The sequence below is a fragment of the Daphnia pulicaria genome, chromosome 3, assembly GCF_021234035.1.
Source record: "Daphnia pulicaria isolate SC F1-1A chromosome 3, SC_F0-13Bv2, whole genome shotgun sequence".
In the NCBI taxonomy this organism is placed as follows: Eukaryota; Metazoa; Arthropoda; class Branchiopoda; order Diplostraca; family Daphniidae; genus Daphnia; species Daphnia pulicaria.
In genome coordinates, this window is record NC_060915.1 from 12174963 (window position 1) to 12193253 (window position 18291).

Below are 18291 nucleotides of genomic sequence, written 5' to 3' on the forward strand. Positions count from 1 at the left end.
CCCCCCTTCATCACTATTGTTGTTGTGTTGCATTTCAAACACCTTCCTCCTCTAACGTCTCTCTATCTATCTATCTCTTTGACTGTTGTATGATACACACTTATTATTAATAATCCCATATTACTTTGAATGGAACTGTTGTTGTGTATGAGAATCTTTTTTTGACAAACGGCCCCCGGTTTAAAAGAAAAGAAACTACAACATAAAAAAAAATTTAACATTAATAAACTTGTATACCCACGTACACACACCACGGTATGATTTGAAACATGTTTTTAAAATTCACATTCGTAATGTAGGAAGACTTTTTATTATTTTGGGTTTTGTAAAAATGTGAACCTTTTGGAATTTAATTCATTCAATTGTTTAATCCACCGAAGCAGACGTATTTGGTGTGGACGTAGTCGTCCACTCCGTGACGGGATCCCTCACGACCGAAACCGGATTCTTTGACGCCGCCGAACGGCGCTTCAGCTGCAGAGATGAGGCCTTCGTTGACGCCCACCATTCCCGACTCGAGACGTTTGGCCACTCGCCACACTTGGGCGTAATCGTTGCTGTAGAAATAGTTGGCCAGCCCCCGTCTCGTGCTATTGGCGATGGTCACAGCCTCGTCCTCGGAGTAGAATCTGTACAAAACATTTCGACGAATGAAATCGGTTTGAAACGACGACAGTTTGAAATCAATTTTACTTGTAGAGGGGGCAAACGGGTCCGAAGATTTCTTCGCTGTAGATTTTCATGTTCTCGGTGATGTTGGCGAGCACCGTCGGTTGATAGAAGCGACCCTTCAGAGTCGGATGAATCCCGCCGCCAGAGACAAGACGAGCTCCTTTGCTCACGGCGTCTCTGACGATCCCGTCGACTTTCTGGAACTGCTGCTCGTTAATGAGTGGCCCTTGATTGACGGCGGGGTCGAACCCATCACCAGAGACCAATTGATTCTTGACAGCTGTGGCCAGCATCTCGGAGAACTTGTCGAGAAAATGGATAAAAATGGTTGGAAGAAAAATGACAAAACTGTTAAACGATACCTGCAGAATAGAGAATACATGACTTCTCCTTTGTCCTCTGCCAAGGGCTTGCCACATTCAGCCGTGATAATTTTTGCAAGATCATCACTGTGAGAAGGCCTATTGACAAGCTTCAGCAAGCTTTTGAGCTTTATTCCTTTCTCCTTTGCTGGCAATTCTGCCCAATTCCTAAAACTGTTACTGGCAATTTCAATTGCATTTTCTGCATCCACAACAGTTGAGTCCTGAGCTGTTCCAATGACTTTGTCATTGACAGGATTTGTTACTTCAAACGTTTTGCCAGAAGACGCTGCAACCCATTTTCCTCCAATAAAGTTTTTATCTCTCAAAAGGCTAAAAAATCTGCGGCCGGTAAACTGGGTTCCTGTGCACTGCAAATTAAATAGAGAATTAAGACGTGGAAAATAGTCAAGTAAAAAGACCTTTCAATTATATTAACATACTGTGATATAACTCAACATGTTCACTTTCTTATCGCTTTTACTTCGAGATTAACAGTTGTGCTCCGTTACGCGTCTTTGATTAGTACTGACAAGCCATGAAAATCACTTTCGACTGCAGTCACGAGTCAGAACTATTGCTAGTTTTCAAATGTTTATTTTGGAAATCAATAGAAAACAGTGAAAAACCAGATAACGTAGATAACAATTGACACAGACACAGATTTCTTTAGATAAGCGCAGTCTGTCGTCTAGGAGAGGAGCAGCCTGCATCAGCGCTAAGGTGCTAAGGTGTATAAAACACGAACTACAATTTAGTTTACGATGTTACATTACTAGTTAAGTAGTTAACTACAATTTATGTGTGCGAAATGTCAGAGTTTCAACGTTGTCATAGGTTTTCGTCTGCTCAACTCACATCACTCAAATTAATTGTTTGTCAAATTGCAGAGATAGAAAATTAGATACAAACTTTTCAACATTTCAAGCAGATTCTTTAAAATGCCTCTAATTAATGAGATATGTCTTTCAGAAAAGTGCCTAGATTTTATCGTAAAAGACATCGATAAATTTTGTGTGAAATCGGGCAAGGAACCACTAGAGGAAATCGACTCAGACATTTGCAAGAGTCCTTGTGATCAATTACGTAAGTGTTATCTGTTATACAAACTTGTTCAATTCCAAATTCTGTTTTTTATTGATTGGATATTGGAAATGCTTCATCAGCCTCTTTTCTGTTGGACAAACTTGTAATGATGTTGATGGAGACTTGTCGTCTAGACAAGAAATGTCTAGAGTTTCTAATATCTACCAACCTTTGGACTTTGGATCTATCCCAGTGCCAACAACAAGAAAGGGCTCACCTGTTGTGCATTGGGTCAATCAGAAGTCAGGTAAAAAAAAGCCATACTTATTACAAGTAGTGTACTATATACTGTGAGATTTTCCATTTGCAAATTTAAAGAATCTGAAAACACTAAAGCTTGGATGTGGTCACATTGATCCAGAATTTTTAAATTGCATTTCCAAATTTAAATGTTTGCAATTTCTGGAATTTTCCCAGTGCTCAGACGGGGACAAAATAATGAGAATTCTTGGAGCTCATTGCACAGATTTGAGGTGAGAAATTAATGAGGCTATATTGATATATATACATGTTGATTAACATTTTAAATTGTGTGAGGAAGAGAACTACATGTTAGAGACGAGGTATCAGATAGTGGAATCCGGGATCTGTGTGTCACTGGAAAATGCAAATCAATTCACACATTGATTTTGACAGAAACAAATGTGACCAAACTTGGGATAAAGATGGTTCTTGACAATTTACCTGCTTTGAGGATACTGCAACATCCTTCTACTCTTGAAGTCTTGTCTCAAATTACTAATTGGGATAGGTATCTTTTGTTTGATTTGTTTATTCACCCAAATGTTCCCTTTACAAAGTATCGCATGAGTGAGAGGGGAGCATTTTATAAATCCCTTAGAATCAGAAGGCTCCATGTTGTGATCTCAAAAGAATTTGGGGCCTTTCAACTAAAATATTTGGGGCCGTACTTACTTAATGACGAGGACCTCATTTACTTTAAAATCAGTGTGACACCTGGTCAATATCTCTATAGTAGAAGGTTTTCGTCTGGTTTGGCTGATCTTCTTCAAAATTTTGGAATTTCGCTGAAGTCGCTTTCCATTGCAAAACATTATTTGGTCGATATTCCCTGGATAATCAAATATTGCCCAAAACTTCTGTCACTAACACTTGAAAAAAATGATGGTTACAAAACTGGTTACGGCACACTGAAAACATCAAAACAAGAGCGGCAAACTGTTTTGAAAAAACTCAAACGATTACATTTGTCTGGTGATATTCCTGAAAAATTACTGATAATTTTGTTATCATCGTTTTCGCTTATTTACGTTTGTATTGACAATTGTGATTATCTTACTGACGAAGTCCTTGAGGCAACCGCAAATCTTCACCAATTCCAAAATCTGAAACATTTTGAAATATCGTTTTGCAGCAATATTACAAGTAAAGGTATCGATTGCTTAATGAATGAGCGTAACCCAATTGAGGTGATGAAGTTAAACCACTGTCTCAATCTCTCAAGTGAGGATATCGAAAACTGGAAGAAAGAAAAATTAGAAAAAAATTGGAAGTTGTCTATATCAGGAAGTGTTACATGATTCACTTAGGTTTAGTGATTTAAATGATTATTGATCTCATGACCTGTACTGTAAGCTGTAGTGAGTATGGAACTAGGTTGGAAGTTTATGTTTGATTTTTTTACAATATTTTCTTATGATCCGTCATGTATAACATCATAATCCGAATCACATTCCATTAAAAAACGCTTTTTTCGTTTTTCTTGGTTTTTCTTTATTTAAGTGGCATCGTATAGAGGAGAAATTCGAGTGAACACTTCGACTGAACAAAGGCCAGCGTATAACAAACGGTACTATGCAGAGTGAGCAGGGCAACACCTTTCGTCGTAAAAGCCGCATGCTGTGGATAACAACCGGAGAACGCAGAAAAGTAACTCGGATTGAAGAACGAGGAAAACAAAAGGTACACAGTACACATCACAACATCCATAAATAAAAAACAAATTTTAAAATTATACAAAGGAGATCGGATAAACTTGAAAGATTCAACTGTTTTTAGGTAATAGATAATACATACTTTAATTTGTGATTCTTACTGTATTCTTCATCTTGACTAAATGTTTTCAGATAATGTCAGCAGAAGTTCGTGTGGGCTGGCCAACCCTGGGTTCCCGTGACAATAGAAGTAAAATGGTCAAATCCAAAAATGCAAATAAACCATTGATCTGTATATTTGACTAAAATAATCCGCCATTATAATTTCAAATGAATTTGGTTGAAGGTCATAGCGGAAACGTTACCTAAAAGTGTCAGGTGGTGGTGTAGAGGTTGGGTGAGAAAGACACGTGTTACACCATTATCAAGTAGGTAGAATTGCCGCAAGGCTTGAGTTGAAAGTTGAGTCAGGGTGAGAAAAAGGCGTATAAAAGGAGAGAGAAAAGGGCCACATGAATCAGTCGAGTGAGCCTCTCCGGCACGGCAACATCTGCATCCAATTCGCAATCTCGGGTAAATATTCGTTTCTTTTTACATGTAGTTTTGAATCAATTTCTTTTCTATTTGTTAATATGCCACTCATAACTGATAATTAATGTTCAAATTATTAAATTGTTTAGTTAATTATGGCGTCGTCCTGCTGTTGGTTGTTGTATCGTGTGGCTGTGTCGACGACTGGTGTACCGATGTCTCCTGGGTATGGCGGCTGCTAAACCTCAACGCCGCCGCCTTACTACGCAACAACAACATACGCAACGACCATTTACTACACCAAGGCACCGGAGTACTTCACGACTAGGTATGCCGCTCACCTAAGCTCCGAAGTATTATGCTGCCCCTAGCTACACCACTTAAACGCCGAGTACTACACCGAGGCTGGATAGAGGATGGGTGAGAACGCCACGTGTTCCATCATTATCAAGCAGGCTACAATAACCGTAGGTATAACAGCCGAAAGGCTTTAAGAATTGAGTAAGGGTTAGAAAATTTCATAAAAGGAGAGTAAAGGTGATAGATATCAGTTGGAGGGGCATCTCTGACTCAGCGACAACGGCAGTGCGCTATGTCATTATCTGGATTCTTGATCAGTTCAAATCAGTTGTAGAATTGATTGATTCATTGATCAGTTCAAATCAGTTCTACTTTTTTTTAGCTTTTAATGTTTTATGTTGTCATTGATATGTATTCATGTTCAAATTATTTATTTTACAGTCAACTACTGCGTCGTGCTGCTGTTGGATGTTGTATCGTTGATGGCTGGGTCGACCACGAGTGTACCGATGTCTCCTGGGTGTGGCGGATTCCAAACAACAACGACGAAGGAATACTACACTTCGACGACGCCTTACTACACAACAACAACGTATGCAATACCTTACTACACCGAGACTCCGAAGTACTACACCACCAATGCTCCAAAGTATTGCTTAACTTATGCTGCCCCGAGCTACTACACCGAAGACCCGAAGTATGACTCTGCCCCGAGCTACACCGCCAAAGCGCCTGAGTGCTACACGACTACGTATGCCGCTCCAGTTTAGTAAACCGAAGGCTCTTAAGTACTACACCAAGGTTTCCAAGTACTACTCTGCTCCCAGCTACTACACCAAGGTTCCAGCTTACAACATCGAGGCTCCCAAGTACTTTTTCTCCCAGCTACTATACCAAGGCTCCCGTTCATTACACCACCGAAGCGGTTGAACACTACACCGAAGCGCCCAAGCACTACTCTGCCCCGAGCTACACAACCATAACTGATGCTGTTAAGTAAATGATCGTGACACGACTTACTACACAGGAGCTCCAGTTTACTACACCACAACCTACGCTACACCTTTACTACACTGGAGCTGAAAAGTACGAGAGAGCCTAATACTTCACCACTACATATGCTGCCTTAGTTCACTATACCGAGGAATTCAAGTGTTACTCTGCTCACAGCCACCACCAAACCGAGGTTCCTGTTTACTACACCACCAAGGCACCCCGGTTGTGTACTGCTTCTTACGCTGCTTCGACCTACTACACAGAATTTTTAAGTATAACTCTGCCCCGAGTTACTTTTCCAGTAAGGCACCTGATGCTACACCACAACCTACGCTTATCCAGCTTATTACAAGGAAGTTTGATTTGGTTGTGTTTAGATTTGTTGGTCACATAGTCAGTTTAGTTTTGGTTTGGTCACTGGGATTTGATTGTTTATCTTTGACTGAGAAAATAAACTTTGAATGCGAATTATCTTGCACGACTTCTTAACACCTTCAAGCCTTTCAACAGCGCTAGTGTTCTGATTTGTTGGAATAGTGCATATTCTTGAGTTACGAAAGAGACGTACTGTTCAATGTTTACTCTAGTTTTAAAATTCATCCTGTATTTTTATCTAACTTGGCTTATCAAAGGCATCATGACAGATATTATGTTTGGTTAATAGAAATTTAAAAGTCGAGATAAATGATTAATCACTTGCTGAAATGATATACCTGTTAAACATCTTGTTACAAATAAGCCACAAATTAACAAACACATTAAAAGGAATTGCTTTATTGTCCCACCTCCACCCACAATTCCACCACATTTAACAGTCACATACATACATACATACACTTAAATTAACCCGTTGGCTGCCACGCCATACAACCCGTAGGTTGCTCTCTACAACTCTACGCGCCACGTCTGAAGGATCCATGACCAAAGTGGGACTTGCCATTGCTGACAAGTCCGGGCTGACACGGTGACAGGAGAAGATGGAATGCACGCCTCTAGAATCCATCACCGTATCGACAAGGGGGAAGTCCCTATGGTGCACTGCCTAACGGGGCCTTGCGGCGAATCTGGGGCTGGTGCGACTGTCCGACCCCGCGGCATGTAAACCACGAGACCGAACAGCGCGACCCGTGCTAAGGAGCTAGGGGAGAACAAAGGCGTGGCAGCCAACGGGTTAACTAACACTAACACAAACGAAATAATACCAACAATACGATGATCCGCGCTGACATTTTGGAGATACCGGCGATGTTTTGGGGCTCAATCTTCTCGACGTCTCCTCTGCATTACCTGAAGAAAGAGAAAACAATTCTTATTAAGTGATATGCCAATAAAAGTTACATAATAGTTACATAATACATATAAGTACATTGATCTGTTTTTTTTGTGCTCAAAACTTGAAAGGCGCGCTTTAAATTGCTTAAAATATAGCTAAAAATATTGAGAACTGTACACATAACAAAGCTCACTTGATAGTCTTAAGAAAATTTTCCGGAAGTATACCGGAAGTAACCACAGCGCCTTAACCATTGAGCTGTCATCAAAATAAATCACATATTCGTGATCTCCATGAAATTTGGGGTCGATTAGGTGTGATTTAAACGAAATCCAAAATTTGGCCAAAATCGAGAATTTTCCTGATGCATAGAATTTATTTTCATGAGATCATGACAACGATCTATCAATAAAATGTGAACGATATGATGATACATTAAAAAGAATTAAAACATGGAGAGTGAAAGAATGGAGAGATGGAGCAACTACAATACGCAATTACAGCACATGTCACATATCCACTTCGATTACACTTACACGACACGATTTCGTTAAGTTCATACAGTTTGAGTACTGGAGCTATCCTTATGCGGGCCCCAGTAGGCCTTCATCCCTGTCAGCTGCGTGAAGGTGGTTAGAGACCACTCTCATTGACCCTTGGATGGCTGCAAGTCGACTCTTCCGCCTGAAACGGCGCCACGCATTAGGTTGTATGTTGAGGGAGTTGGCCACCGCGTTGTTGGACGGCATCCAGGAGCCCAAAGCGCCGATCACCACCGGAAGCGTCGGTCCAAGATGACCATATTTGGCCACTTTCCGGTCGAATCCAGCTTGTAGGGATTCCGGAGCATCAAAAGGTATCGTCACGTCGATGATGAGCTGCGGTGTTGCGGAGGTGATGACGATATCTGGGCGGAGGGTAGTGTCCGGGAACACCTGGTTGACACGAATCGTGTGACCGGCCCTGCAGATGATTTTGGCCAGTTCCAGCAGAATTGCGTCGTGTCGCCGTCCGATTTCCGGAAGGTTGACCCGGCAATGGCTGGTCACGTGCGACGTGGTCTCGGCGTCCGTCCTGCACCTTCGGCACTTCTTGTCAGGAGCCGAAATTCCAGGTGTGCCGAAAAGAGGTAGGATGGATAGTCGGCTGCGATGGATCAGCTTCCATTCTTCGAAGTTGAGTTTGGTGCGTGATGATGTAAGCCTGGCGATGTCGCTCGACGAGTCCAAAAGGAGACCTCTTGCCACTCTTCCCTGGTTTGAGGCGTTGGAGAGTTCGGTTGTCCATCGGCCCCTGATCACCGTCCTCAATCCGCGGACAGCCTTGTTCGACAGGCAGGAGACGTCATCAGCGATCACTTTTGAAAGGGAACTATCGCTGGATACGTCGATCCTTGCGTGAAGACGCCTGGCTGCTTTTCGCGTTCGAGTCCATGTGTTCGGACCGCACCCGTAGAACCGAGTGTCGTACAGGCCCCCCTGTGTTGAGCCAGACAGGAAATCGGAGAGGGGGAGCGGCACATCCGTGGCTTGGTCAATACCCCTGGAGACGACCACCACCAACGCCAACAAACAAACCAACTGTCAATGGATGTAATTTCAAAATCAATTTCGATACCAAGAATGATTGCAGTTATAATTAAAGGTAACAGATTGCCAAGTACTTACCGACGAAGCCTTCATTGTTCTTCAACTGGTGCTCAGTAAGTGAAGATATCCAACGGAGCTGTATCAACCGCTTTTTATATTCGCTGAAAAGACGATAGCAAACGCTCATTAATGTTACTTATTTGCATTTCACCTTGGCTGATAGTTCCTTTTTTTCATTTATAAATGACTGCACCACAGAATCAAGGATGATGTTTGCTGCTGAGAAAGGAATATTAATGGTAAAACTCGTTTACTTCATTAAATGACCTTGCATCCGCTTGCATCTACCACACTTTTGGACTTGCGCAGCCCAATTGAAAGTAAACAAACAGGAATAGACGGGGAACTCCGCAGATGAAGGGAACTTCCACTTTAAATTACATCGACATCAAACTCGAGTAACGAAATCAAAATCAAACTTGTCCATAAATATGAATGTCGCGTCATGCAAAAGAAAATATTCTTCCTGATACTATTAGAGACGACACTACATCATTATGATTTCCATTCGCTATAAAACAATTCGACAAAGCATTTTTCGGACCTTCAACATCTTTGCGACTTGCGAGTGTACGGGAAAATAACGACGCGGCAATTGATGTCCAGAATATTTCAAATTTGACCAAAACGAAATTCTGGCGGAAGCAGCCGACCCCGTACTATGATGATAATAGTCACTTTTTCTTTTTCAGTCTATAGAGTGTTATTAATAAATCATATACCAAGGCGACGAGGAAATTCAGATTGAACCGAAATCCATTTGCTAATTCTTCACAGAGCGGCGCGTATGCCAAAATCAAGTTTATTATCGTCCAAACATTCGATTGAGCAAGACACGCTAATAACCATGTTGACGTACACATGGAGAAACTAGATTGAGAAAAAAATGCAACGGCTGATATACGGACACTTTGGAGTCGATCATTAGGATTCGTCTTACTTTACGACCCTGACAGAGCCCGAGATCGCGCGTGAAAAAGCTACTGAAGTTAAAGTTTCCTATTCAAGTTCTCTTTGTTTTAATGCATAACACCTTTTTGATTTTTTTGGGATTTCAGCAGAAAAGAAGGGTCTACTACTACCTACCTTTACATAATCTGTTGTTCGCTTTGTTTGCTTTCGTGTGTGTTTTTCTTTCTTGGACTTCCAACACAACTAACGATGTCTGTTCTTTGAATGAATTACTGATGTGCACAAAATGTTCCCTGACTTCATCATTGGCAATTAATTTATACCACCTATTTGCAGTATAAATATATTTTAACGATTATCGAGGTGATTAAATAGTGGGTGGGGGGGGGGAGAGAAAGTTACTACCTTGCAGTCTTGGAAATAGTATATAGCCTACCAACAGGGATTTTCAAAGTTCTCCATCTGAAGAAAAGTTGATCACGGCGGGTAGAATAAGATGAAGGGCGTCTTCGTGATACATGTCGCTGCATATCTTCATTCAAAAATAAAAAAAGGTTATGAAAAAAGTAATGGATACTGTAACAGAGAAATGAATCTTCAGTATTGTTAAAGATTCAATTTTAACGATTGGAGTAATGAAAGAAATTCATGTGGCGCTTGCAGAATACTTAAGCCATAAAGTATTTTAACGTGTTAACAGTTTGGAAGAAAGCAAAATCACAAAATTATTACTCTATCAATGGAACTGAGATTGACAACAGGTTGTCTGAGATCTGTGAGGTCATCATTAACGAAAAAAAATATTTGCATTAATTGTTGTTCATCATAACACCTGCATCAGGCATGCCATCTGCACAAATGAAGCACAAATGAAACACAAATAAGAAGTTAATTTTACACTACAGACAACCTACAATGCATTGACAGGGAGTTACAGATAAGTGGTCTTAACTTTTCAGGAAACAAATTTTATTTGTTTAAGTTTTTTATAGATTTCTCCTCTTACTTAAAGGCGTCTTAATCATTCCATTACTATTCTTATAGTTTAATATTTTTTCTACAAACACCAATTTAAGCTATTCTGTGTTCAAGACTCACGAGAGATGAGACACGTCAACTTTTTGCAAATTTATTTGTTGACTGCTGCAATTAACGCCGATGCGGCGATGCCAAATTTACTTGCTTGTCCCAGCATCCCGCCAAGCCTGCAAAATCGCTAAAACCTAATCCAAAACAAAATAGACGACATTCGTAGCAGAGTTCACTTCTTCCGCGAGAAGAAACTGCATAAGTGAAAGAAGCTTGACAATATATTTTTAAAATAATATTTAAAGAATAAACCTATCAACCGATCTGCAGTCGGAAATCCTCCGACGTGCAATAACCCATACCGCAGCAATATCAATTTAATTTTAATCAATTTAATAATATCAAAGCTTAAGGATTCATCCATAGAATTTTTTGATTATGTGACGGGGGTTTGGATTTCAATCACTTCTGTTGATTATGACATATGGAGCTCCACTACTTGAATGCGGAAATATGTCTTCTGAATATGGAATAAAGTAAACAATAATAACTTTTTCTGGGATTATTGCTTAAGCTGTGTTTTTTAAAAGATTAATGAAAAAAAAAATGGGAAATTCTAACAAAAATTTTAATTGCCTTTTAGAATTTTAGACCAATTACAGACATCAAAGTAATTAAAAATATTCAAAGGGATAAGAAAATGAGTTGGCCATTCAATCGGGATTAATCGCGCGTATCGGTCGGTCGGTCGAAGGAGTCACGGATTGCAAATGCGACGGAAGATTTCGTTGGCAGGTTATCCGCATTATTTTGAGTTGTTCTCAATCCAAGGCAAATAGTTTTTGACTCGAACATAAACACCGGGGACGCCTCTGGCGCAGCCTGTGCGAATCAAATAACAGAGAGAAGAATGTATTTAATTGAATGAAAGTAAAAGGAAAAAGAAATAATTGTTGATAACAGACCTTTTCCAAAGCTGACGATACCCACTTGCATAAAACGACACGACTTGTCATCTCGGGATTTGTTCTCTATGACCAATGGGCCACCACTGTCATTCTGTGGTTACAACAAAGAATGAATAACGAATTTTCTTCCATATTCAAACTGCCACAAGACGTGACTTGTTCTGGATGAATGACGTTACTTACTTGACAGGTATCTTGACCTTCTTTAAAGGCACAAAACATGTGTTCGCCATCGAAAAAACGACCATGACCTCTCCGGCATTTTGCGTCCGAAACCGTAGAAAGTTCCGCGTGTCTTAGGTAATCAGAATCTTTTCCTCCGTCGGTCGTGTCTCCCCATCCCATGGCAATTACTGCTTGGCCGCTTTCGTCGTTTAAGCAATTTGGTACCAAGCAAATTGGGGAAATGGTGTCCGTGTATTCCACGGGTGAAGACAGCGTCAGAATGGCGATGTCGTTATGCTTAATTGAATCAATAAAACAATAAAAAACTTGGACAATTATAAAAGGGAAACAGAATACTCACAGGATTCCCATCATCATCGAAACCGTATTCCTCGTGGATCTTAATTTTTTTGACATTCTTTGACAACTGGGCGTCGTCTGTTGTTTTGTTCAAGAAGTGTACACCAAGCTTAACTTGGAATTGGCTCGCCGGGAGAAGACTTTAGATGATTAAAAAAGAATTAACAACTAATTTTGATCGATACTTAGAAGTATTTTAATTTATGCTACTTGGCATAGTTGTCGGTTACGCAATGGGCGGCTGTCAGGATTTTAGTTGGACTAATCAAAGATGCACCGCAGGCTAACTCGAATCTCCTGGATTTATCGTTCAATTCAACAAGCGACACCTGCCGTTTTGATTCAACCAATTAATAGAAAAGTCGTATTGTCTGGTTTCACTTTTTTGCTGAATGTTTGAAAGGATAAACTCACCATGAACGGGTACTGATGGGGGGTGGCAATATCACTTGCTACCATGTATCCTATTACGTTGGCGGACCGTGGGGCTTCAGGTTTTTGACTGCGATAATCTGCAAGGCAACGAGATCTTGAGGCAACAGTTGGAGTGGAGGATAACCATTCCCTTGGCTTGGATTCCGCAGGGGTGATTCCAGGGATTGGAACGGTCGGGGAGATGGGTTTGATCTCAGAGTTGTCGCTGGTGATTGGGATTCCAGGTCCAGGGAGGACAATAAAACGAGGATCGGTGGGGTAGAAAGGCATAGGGTTCATCAGTCCCCAGGGCCAAGAACCAATCTGCATATTTCCTTGGCCGGGATAAACAAATCCGCCAGGAATGAGACGGCCAAATTCATCCTGTGAGCAAGGCTGCACAGGTGACAAAGGTGAACCGACGGGGTAAAGGATCGGATACTGGGGAGCAGCGCTGGCCGCAGCCACCAACGCCAACACACAAATCAACTGCCAATTATTAACATTCCAAAAATGAATTTCGAATCCAACATGAGACAATTGTAGTAGTAATAAAAGATAATTACTGTAAATGTTGACTACTTACCGATGAAGACTTCATTGTTCCTCAACTGGAGCTCAGCAGTGAAGATATCCAACAGAGTTGTGATCCGCCGCTTTTATACTCTGCCGAAAAGACGATGAACAATGTGTATTTGTTTAGCTGATTTGCATTTTACCTTGAGCTGACATTTTGAATTGTCGATTAAATATTTAAAAAAAAGAAAAAAAAAAATTGAAGTGACTACACCCCAAGATCAAGGACGATGTGTGCTGTTGGGGAGGGTGTATATTGTGTAACTTCTTTACCTCATTACAAAATGGCCTTGCACCCACCCACTACACTTTTAGGAAGCCAGATGGAAGCCAGATGGAAGGAAATGAACGGGGAATTCCGTAGACGAAGGAAACGGTCCTGACTTCCTTTTGAACGACATCAAATTCGAATTGCACCTGAATAAAAAATAAACCATGTTCTAATTATGTCAAGTTTGAATTTGGCGCCATACATGAGGTGTATTTGCAGGCATGTTCTGACTACAGACAAAGTTAAGACTTATGAGTAGTAAGCAAACGGTCAACATAATTTATTTCACCCTTTTTTTAACTGTTGGTTCAAGCTGCCCATTAAATAATACGTTATTAAGTGCTTCATTACCCCGTTGAAATTTTAATTATAAGGAAGGGAAAATTAAATAATATGATTTTCTACTCCACCCATCTTGCGTGTGCCCATGTGCTGCGTGTATGCAATATTTTGTAGTTTGCATCGACAACAGTCGAACCAGTTTTCCAAGAACTTTCCTTTTTGCCAAACTCGTTTCTTTATACTTTAACAGGTGACTTCTAATAACTGATGCGGGTCCACATAAAATTCGCTACTCAAAAAATTGAATTGAAAACAGATTTTAATAGCTGATTAACTTATTTTTAAATAACTTGCAAAGTCATTTCAGTTACCAAAAGGCTAACAAGTAAAAGTTATTTTCCGTTGGGCCGGAATTGAACCAGCGACCTATGGATAACTTACACATTCCTACCTACAGTCCACCGCTCTGCCATCTGAGCTACCAACGGTAAAAAAATTCGCCAATATTTCTTTAGAATGAAGTTCTTCGATACTTTCTGTTTGATTTGACGTTTATCGTGCAACTTCTAAATACAGCATCCCTTTACTGTTTCTTATGTCAGATACAAATTTGCACTGCTCTACCGAGTACCGACGGATGCGCGTGGAAATTCGACTGTTATTGGTTTTATCTCTGCACATACCTTTTCAAGATCGTATTTTTGTCGTAAATTCTCCTCCATGTTGTTCTAATCATGGCTGGTAGTGCGCCTCCGAGATGAAACTTCACGGAGGAGAAACCTACAAATTAAATACCATCCCACGGTCGTCAGCAAGTGAATATTTCACCGTCTCAAAACATTATTGTCTCTAGTGGCTATATATACCTGTATTTCTATTGGTCCGCGAAAAACTATGTACATTCAGCTTCAACTTATTTCCTATTCAAGCAGCCTCTAATTTGCCAAATAAATTGTTGCAGCTCGGCGATCTTGTTTGCAAAGGTAAAAATAATAAAATGAATTGTATTAAGAGCTGATTTGTTTTGCTATTACTTATTAGAAGCCTTTCTTAAGTACGGCCGATGGCGATGCGCGTACCCATCAATTTATTGTTTAAGACATTCGGAACTGAAACGATGCAATAATTAACTTGCTTTTGTCAATTTATTTATTCAACCAATCAGACGACTGAAATAGATCTTACTGCAATGAGAGCCTTTTTTCTAAGCTCTCAAATTTAAGTGTATTTTTCTTTTGAGTTGAACTTGTTAGCGCTGAGGATCGGTTGGGACTTGGGATGGATGGATCAGATTACGACCGGAATTGCAGCTACTTTACATCCGAATAAGGTCGAGTCTAAAATTTCAATATGATGAAAGAAAAAAAATTAATTATCCAAATGTCTTGGAATATTATTACTATATAATAATTACATCCGCTTTTTGAGCTCACATCTGCTGAGAATTCAGTGCCAGAAAGTAAGAAACCAATAGGAAAGTGTTAAAATTATAAGCTTATAATTTTTACAAGGTGAGTAATCAGGTGCAATGTTAAAAGATACTACTCTCTGATTCTGATTCTCATTCTGATTCTTATTCTTATTGGGATAGACTGTATTCCCTCAATATTATTATTCGGCGAGAGATTTTTACTATGATGTATTATCGATTGTTTATGAGACTTGCAAATTTCAAGGAATGAAATCTTATTTTTTTACACGAAATTCGAACGCGTTCGGAAAGAAAAATTTGGATCAATTGGCCGACCAAGACGTCCCGTTTCGTTTGAAGCGACGAACCGTACATCGATTTTGGAATAATAATTTTTTTTTTTTTTTTAAGAACAGTCGATTGAAATACATTTACACGTTCAATATCCTTTATAATGGATTCATCATGAGCAACTTTATCATAAATTTGGCATGATTTATACTGATCCAATTTTTAATTAACCCAATAAAAATGTAGTCGGATGTCGGAAGATGAACCCCATCCGACCGCCGACATTTCTTTCCCTTCATCGAATGAATGTTGAGGAGCCAAAGGCAGCCGAACCCGTTAAAATCCTATCAGAAACCAGTAAAAACATTCTAAAAAATCAAATGGATTCTACCATCAACTCTTTCATTAAAATTTTTTCGAATACAGATGAAAGTTCCATCAGGAATAGGATATGCATTCAATTAGAGGGATCTTTTCATATGGTGGCAGCGACCCAGTTTCCCATTGCCCAGAGGCTGACAAGATCCATCGACCCCCCCCCCCCCCCAGGGTTATAAAATAATCCGGTTAATTATGAAGCTGCTAATAATAGTTTCGTTGCTTTAACTCAACGAATAGGGAAATTAAATTCCCGTTCGAGGTGCCGTGAATATTTTCTTTCGTTCTTTTCTTCTCTCGACGTTGCGTCTCTCAACGTCGAATGAAATAGGAATATTTCATTTCCTGAACTGGAGTTGACTGGAAGGAACCCTTGAAGTCTTCTGTATTGATTTTTTTTTTCTTTTAAATGAAAGGGAAAATAAATTCCCGTTCGAGGTGCCGTGAATATTTTCTTCCGCTTTTCTTTTCTCTTTCAAAAAGTAGAACTTTTCGTTTATTTTGCAAACTTTCTGAAAGTTTCGCCGTTGCGTCTTTTAAACGAAAAGAAAACATATTGAGAATATTTCTTTCGCCCCACCCACCCCACCCCAATCGACGTTGCCATCTTCAACGAAGAGTTCAGTCCTTTTCAACGGTAAATCACTGTGCGGTTGTTTCAATATCGTTTCATAATCAGTTGATTATGAAGCTGCTAATAATAGTTTCGTTGCTCTATCTCAACGAATAGGGAAATTAAATTCCCGTTCGAGGTGCCGTGAATATTTTCGCTCGTTCTTTTCTTCCCCCAGGGTTTATAACATAATCTGGTTAATTATGAAGCTGCTAATAATATTTTCGTTAAATCCTGACGTCAAGATTTCTTGTTTGTCCTGAACTGGGAGTTCACTCAAAGAACCCTTGAAGTCTTCTGTATTGATTTGTTTTTTTTCGGGGGGAAACTTGAATCGCTTCCGCAGACGCTAAAGTTCACTTTATCGACTATATATTCTCCAAAACATGGCGGTTAAAATGGAACCAAGACACTTAGATTTCGATTACGCAATACGCTTATATCTCCCTCCCATAAATTCAACCCTAGAGTGTAACACAATACATTTCGGTGGCGTTTGGTCGTTGCGACACGAAAAACATGTCATCAATGTGTTACCCATCGTGTCATGTGACACTTGGTTTCTCGACAGAAACATGTCCTCAGTATGTTATCCATTATTTTTTTCAATCAATCGGTTGTGAGTGAATATCCCATCTGTATTCTTCAATTAAGAAGCTGACATATCAGGTAATACACCCTGGTTAGAAAAGAAGCTGGTTTGAAGTTAAGTCGATCGATTAAAATAAATGTTTTTAAAAAGGTTCCCGCTACACTCCCCACCCACGTAACTTCCCTCGTAATAAACAATAGATAAGTATTGACGGAAGAATACTACTGTATCCAAATTGTTATGCAAGCTTATTAATTAATTGCAATTCACATTATTGTTTTCCTGTTTGGCGCTAGAGATGAAGCTAGACGCTTTGATCTAATAAAAGCATCCTTCATCAGATTTCACATTTTTCGTTGTCTTGTTGATACTCTCAAAAGATTTTTCACTCTTTTTGTGTATTGCCAACAATCGATCAAGTGGATTCTTCAGTTACTACCGAGCCCACTCGATCTACTGTTGAGCAATAGACAAAAAGGTTTTCGACACTTGGGTCGTTTGTAGAAAATACAAAGTCAATTCTTTCATTTTGATATGGCAAATGGTCTGCGTTTCAGTCGATCTACTGTTGAATAAATTGACAAACAGATTTCTTTCAAGTGAAAATTTTTTACCCAAAATCACAATCGAGTAACTGGTCGAGTTACTTTTCAGTAGTTCACCGAGTAGTGTAGACCAACCTACTCGATGAACTTCTGGGTGAAGACTGACGATGAAGCCTCCGGATGGCCAACCTTTTATACGGAAAGAAACAAGGTCATTCAAAGGGAAAATGAGGAGTAAGGTCAAATGTGGAGGATTTAAGTGCCTATAGATGGAATGCTATTGATAGGGGGAGAGAACGATTGATAAGGGAACACCCTATAGATTATTTTAAGCCAGTGTCCCTGAAACTAGTAAAAGCCGCATTACAGGCCAGTAACCTCTCTCCCCTTCCCAATAATAAAACCCAGTAGAATACATTTCTGGAAATTCCTCAGGCAGTCTACATGAGTTTTTTAAAATGCATTTGCAGAAATGCAGATGTCTCCAGAGTCTTATAGATCTTGTTTCAAGGTCTCGGAATCACATGGAGGACATTGGTATAGCTGTGCGACATTCCAAGTTTTTTAAATGAATAAACTTTTGTATTTTTTTAAAGTAACCGAAATGTGCTACAAGATTGGAAGAATGTCAACTGTCTCTGTTTTCCCGGAAACTGCAACTATTGGTCGACATGTTTTTTATGAACTGAACCTCATCAAGCAAAGCGAGTCACTCAGACA

At 39.8% G+C, this 18291-nt stretch overlaps 3 protein-coding genes and 1 long non-coding RNA gene across 15 annotated transcripts; 1 reads left to right on the plus strand and 3 right to left on the minus strand.

Annotated features, from left to right (window-relative positions):
* Positions 1-216: 216 nt before the first annotated feature.
* Positions 217-974, minus strand: LOC124328582 (succinate-semialdehyde dehydrogenase, mitochondrial-like). Its single transcript, XM_046787434.1, has 2 exons — positions 694-974; positions 217-629 (listed from the first exon to the last, which is right to left on the minus strand). Exons 1-2 carry the CDS (start codon positions 963-965, stop codon positions 359-361), a joined length of 543 nt encoding a protein of 180 aa, XP_046643390.1. The 5' UTR covers positions 966-974; the 3' UTR covers positions 217-358.
* Positions 975-1836: 862 nt separating this feature from the next.
* LOC124328516 lies at positions 1837-6310 on the plus strand. Of its 9 annotated transcripts, XR_006916314.1 has the most exons (9): positions 1846-2120; positions 2201-2367; positions 2439-2593; positions 3877-4043; positions 4124-4139; positions 4208-4265; positions 4362-4588; positions 4696-5017; positions 5288-6310. XR_006916314.1 is itself a non-coding variant. In XM_046787321.1 (4 exons), the coding sequence occupies exons 1-4, from the start codon at positions 1976-1978 to the stop codon at positions 3659-3661; spliced, it is 1467 nt and encodes a 488-aa protein (XP_046643277.1). In that variant the 5' UTR covers positions 1837-1975; the 3' UTR covers positions 3662-3839. The 9 variants fall into 9 exon arrangements, 1 of the variants encoding a protein (XP_046643277.1); XR_006916312.1 differs by having other exon boundaries at positions 1845-2120; positions 3877-4139; XR_006916313.1 differs by having other exon boundaries at positions 1845-2120; positions 4103-4139; positions 4208-4588.
* Positions 6311-8663: 2353 nt separating this feature from the next.
* LOC124328637 lies at positions 8664-10802 on the minus strand. Of its 4 annotated transcripts, none has more exons than XR_006916403.1 (6): positions 10591-10802; positions 10409-10526; positions 10082-10208; positions 9851-10002; positions 8783-8865; positions 8664-8695 (listed from the first exon to the last, which is right to left on the minus strand). It is a non-coding gene; the product is annotated as an uncharacterized LOC124328637 (long non-coding RNA). The 4 variants fall into 4 exon arrangements; XR_006916405.1 differs by having other exon boundaries at positions 8783-8980; positions 9053-10002; XR_006916406.1 differs by having other exon boundaries at positions 8783-10002; positions 10683-10802.
* Positions 10803-11319: 517 nt separating this feature from the next.
* On the minus strand, positions 11320-14711 carry LOC124328533 (chymotrypsin-1-like). Its single transcript, XM_046787353.1, has 10 exons — positions 14608-14711; positions 14425-14521; positions 13462-13605; positions 13199-13278; positions 12613-13101; positions 12409-12527; positions 12200-12338; positions 11857-12135; positions 11671-11764; positions 11320-11587 (listed from the first exon to the last, which is right to left on the minus strand). The coding sequence occupies exons 4-10, from the start codon at positions 13211-13213 to the stop codon at positions 11511-11513; spliced, it is 1212 nt and encodes a 403-aa protein (XP_046643309.1). The 5' UTR covers positions 13214-13278; positions 13462-13605; positions 14425-14521; positions 14608-14711; the 3' UTR covers positions 11320-11510.
* Positions 14712-18291: the final 3580 nt, after the last annotated feature.